The sequence below is a fragment of the Lycium barbarum genome, chromosome 4 (assembly GCF_019175385.1).
Source record: "Lycium barbarum isolate Lr01 chromosome 4, ASM1917538v2, whole genome shotgun sequence".
Lineage (NCBI taxonomy): Eukaryota > Viridiplantae > Streptophyta > Magnoliopsida > Solanales > Solanaceae > Lycium > Lycium barbarum.
This window is the reverse complement of record NC_083340.1, coordinates 9,673,697-9,676,921: the sequence shown is the minus strand read 5'-3', so window position 1 is coordinate 9,676,921 and position 3,225 is coordinate 9,673,697. Positions and strand designations below refer to the sequence as shown.

Genomic DNA, 3,225 nt, shown 5'->3' with positions numbered 1-3,225 from the left:
ATACATTTTCGTAGCAAACACGAATAAAATAAAGTTTTAAATACGGAGCACAAACTACAATGTTATATTAATCGTATTTTGAACATAGTATATATATATATATATATATATATATATATATATATATATATATATATATATATATATATATATATATGTATGTATATATATATTATCACTATCTAAACACAACTATATATACATAGATACACTATAATCCGAAGTGTTAGGCCCGTGCACAGCACAGACATAGGCCATCTAGTATATAGATATACTACAGTAGGTTTGAGTACATTTATTTCTTTGGTCCTCGGAGTAAATTCACATATACCGTAACGATGAGAAATATGTCTATTTTTCATGCATTAACTTGAAATTTTCGATCAATTTTTATTAACATAAAGTGTATATAGGGATAAAAGGTAAAACTTAATTGTATTCCATGTTTATACAAAATTAATATATTTTATCATAGTTAAATAATAAATAAGGTGAAAATGCACCGAATACGAATTTATGGAGGATAAAATCACCCACAAGAAATTCATAAGTGTCGTGGTGGAGTGATAAGCACTCATCCATCTTAAATTAGAGATTTGGGGTTCGAGCACTGGATATGAAGTCACCTTTGATAGAAAATTCTTTACTTCCCAAAGTGAGACTTTTTTATACAAATCTAAATTAGTCGGACCCTAAAAAGTGGATACCTAACACTAAATAGAAATAAAGAAAAGCTCTAAGGAAGTCAATAGTATGATTTACAAGTCCTAAAACTACTCATCCCAATTTATGTGAGCTTTTTCATTTTAGTTGATACCAAATAAATAAAAACTTTCTATAATCCGTCTGTTCAAATTTATGTGACATTTTTTATTTAGTTGGTCCCAAAAAGAAAATTATCTTTTCCTATTTAGTAATATTGTCGCTATAAACTTCTCATTTTATCTTTAATGGAATGACTTTCTATGAATTATTTTAGACCATAAATTTCAAATGCCTTTAAAAGAAACAAAATCCACGCCTAGTCAACCAACTTCACATAAATTGGGACGGGATGAGTAGTAATTTAACAATAACATTCCCATATTACCTTAATGAGATTATTTATAATTACACACAATTATGACTTATATTAAACGACAAGTTTCAATATCCTTTCATCTTAAACTCTGTATTAATCAAACACCATTACATAAATTAAGATATATGGACTAATAAATGATATGTTTAGAAAAATACTTTTTCTTGAACCAAGAATCTATCAAAAACAACTTTCTATCCTCCCAAAAAATAAAGATAATATCTCCATACACACCTCTCTCCTTACACTCCACATATGGGATCACTTTTTTTTTCTCATTCAATATTCAGTATCCGCATTAAAACCCGACTTAGCCTAAATTCTTTCAAACGTAGAGCTCAAACACGAAATTGTTTTGAGTAGGGTCCACATGTGGAATCACATTTGTTGTGGTCTATCGTGGCCGTTTATGCAACATTTTATACGTATCCCATCATCCCTTTTACATCATCATCAAATGGTATAATCCCTTTTAATAAGTAACTTACTTCCTCCTTCTATTTCAAAACAAGGCAAACCATCCTTCCTGCAAAAAAAAAAAACCTCTCTTGTTTTCCACAGGCGCCGTCCTTAAAAACCCATAATTCTTCCATAAACAACACACATCTCAACCCTCTAATTCTTGTTTTTTAACATATAGTTATTTGTTTTTCAGTTCTCTGTTTTTGTAAATGGCAACAGCACCAGTGAAGTCACAACCTTTGCACTATTTCTCTTTACCCCAATTGAAGTGGCATACTAACAAAACCCACACAAGAAAGGGTTCCCCTCCTTGCTCCTCAGACAAACAAAAAGAACACCAACATGAAGAAGAAGAAGAAAAAATGGGTTGTGAAGAAGGAGAAGTAAGGTTATGGAATTTAAGGCCAAGAAAGAGTGTTGAAACGGTGTCTTTAAAGAAGGTTGAAATGAGAGTTGAAAGTAGTACTAGTAATCATGTACAAAGGTCACAGAGATTGAAAGATAATAACAACTTGAATGGAAATGGAGTCGGGTCGGGTAAGATGAAGGGTAAGAGGAAATTATGGATCTCATTATCAAAAGAAGAGATTGAAGAAGATGTGTATTCTATGACCGGGTCAAGACCCTCTAGAAGACCCAAAAAAAGATCCAAGATAGTCCAGAAACAACTTGATGTATGACCCCCCAAAAAAAAAAAAAACTAGAATCTTTATGTTGTTTTATTTATGATTTTTGGTTTCTTATGTTGTGCTTGTTATGTTTGTTTGTAGAGTACTTTCCCTGGGTTGTATTTAGTAGGCCTCACTGCTGACTCATTCAAAGTCAATGATACTACGGTATATGTCTTTTTTTTTTTCTTTCTAAAAATTATTGTCTTTGGCAAATGAGCTGCTTTATATGATGTTAATATATGACTTAAGAATTTCATGTTTGTTGCAGAAGTAGATATGGTATAGCTGGTGTATCCGAATTCTTGCTACTGTGGAAAAGGTCTGGTCCCTTTTTATGGTTCTCTAATTCTATTGTTGGGTAATCTTTAGAGTTGTGAGGGTTTAATAAATGATGGTTTTGCAGATTTTGCAAGGATTGAGGAACTACAGGGAAAGTTTAGAGCTTGAGGATTTTGCTTCATTGATGCCTCAATTGTGGAGGTATAATGTATTGAATTACTTAGAGGGAATAGGATAGCATCTTGGATTTATATCTAGTAGGATAGCATCTTGGATTTATATCTAGTAGGATAGCATCTTGGATTTATATCTAGTTTTGTCTCGATTAGTAGCATATGGGTATATTTGAAAATATTTTGGTTGCAATGGTAACCTAATGTATGTAAAGAATGGAACTTGAGATATGGATGGATAGATTTTGTTATTTTCAGCTCAGTTTGTTATTTGATTTTCCCTCGTAATGTCGCTTGACAGGCTTCCAGACTCTGTTTGGAGGTGCTGGTTGCTTTCCTTGTATTGGGGGAGGAGACCTCCAACTGATTTGTCTTTGTCTGGAGCTGCATATGAAAAAGGGTGAATAATTTAATGTTCTTTATGTACATACATCTTTATTTTGTATGAGCGATGATAAGATTGGAGGATAACTTTTTGAGTCAGCGACTTAATTATGCTTGGAAAATTATTTGCTTTTGAATAGTGCATAAGAAGGGCGAGGTATTAGTTTTATTCGTA

At 32.1% G+C, this 3,225-nt stretch overlaps 1 protein-coding gene across 1 annotated transcript; it reads left to right on the top strand.

Moving 5' to 3' along the window:
- The first annotated feature begins 1,548 nt into the window (after positions 1-1,548).
- On the top strand, positions 1,549-2,923 carry LOC132635144 (uncharacterized). Its single transcript, XM_060351406.1, has 4 exons — positions 1,549-2,217; positions 2,314-2,379; positions 2,483-2,533; positions 2,618-2,923. The coding sequence occupies exons 1-3, from the start codon at positions 1,753-1,755 to the stop codon at positions 2,486-2,488; spliced, it is 537 nt and encodes a 178-aa protein (XP_060207389.1). The 5' UTR covers positions 1,549-1,752; the 3' UTR covers positions 2,489-2,533; positions 2,618-2,923.
- Positions 2,924-3,225: the final 302 nt, after the last annotated feature.

What these genes read in the sequence shown, in the direction of transcription:
- LOC132635144 (XM_060351406.1), top strand. Translation starts at nt 1,753, where the DNA reads ATGGCAACAGCACCAGTGAAGTCACAACCTTTGCACTATTTCTCTTTA. An exon ending in TAGTCCAGAAACAACTTGAT is followed by an intron (nt 2,218 to 2,313) that starts GTATGACCCCCC and finishes GTTTGTTTGTAG; the next exon opens with AGTACTTTCCCTGGGTTGTA.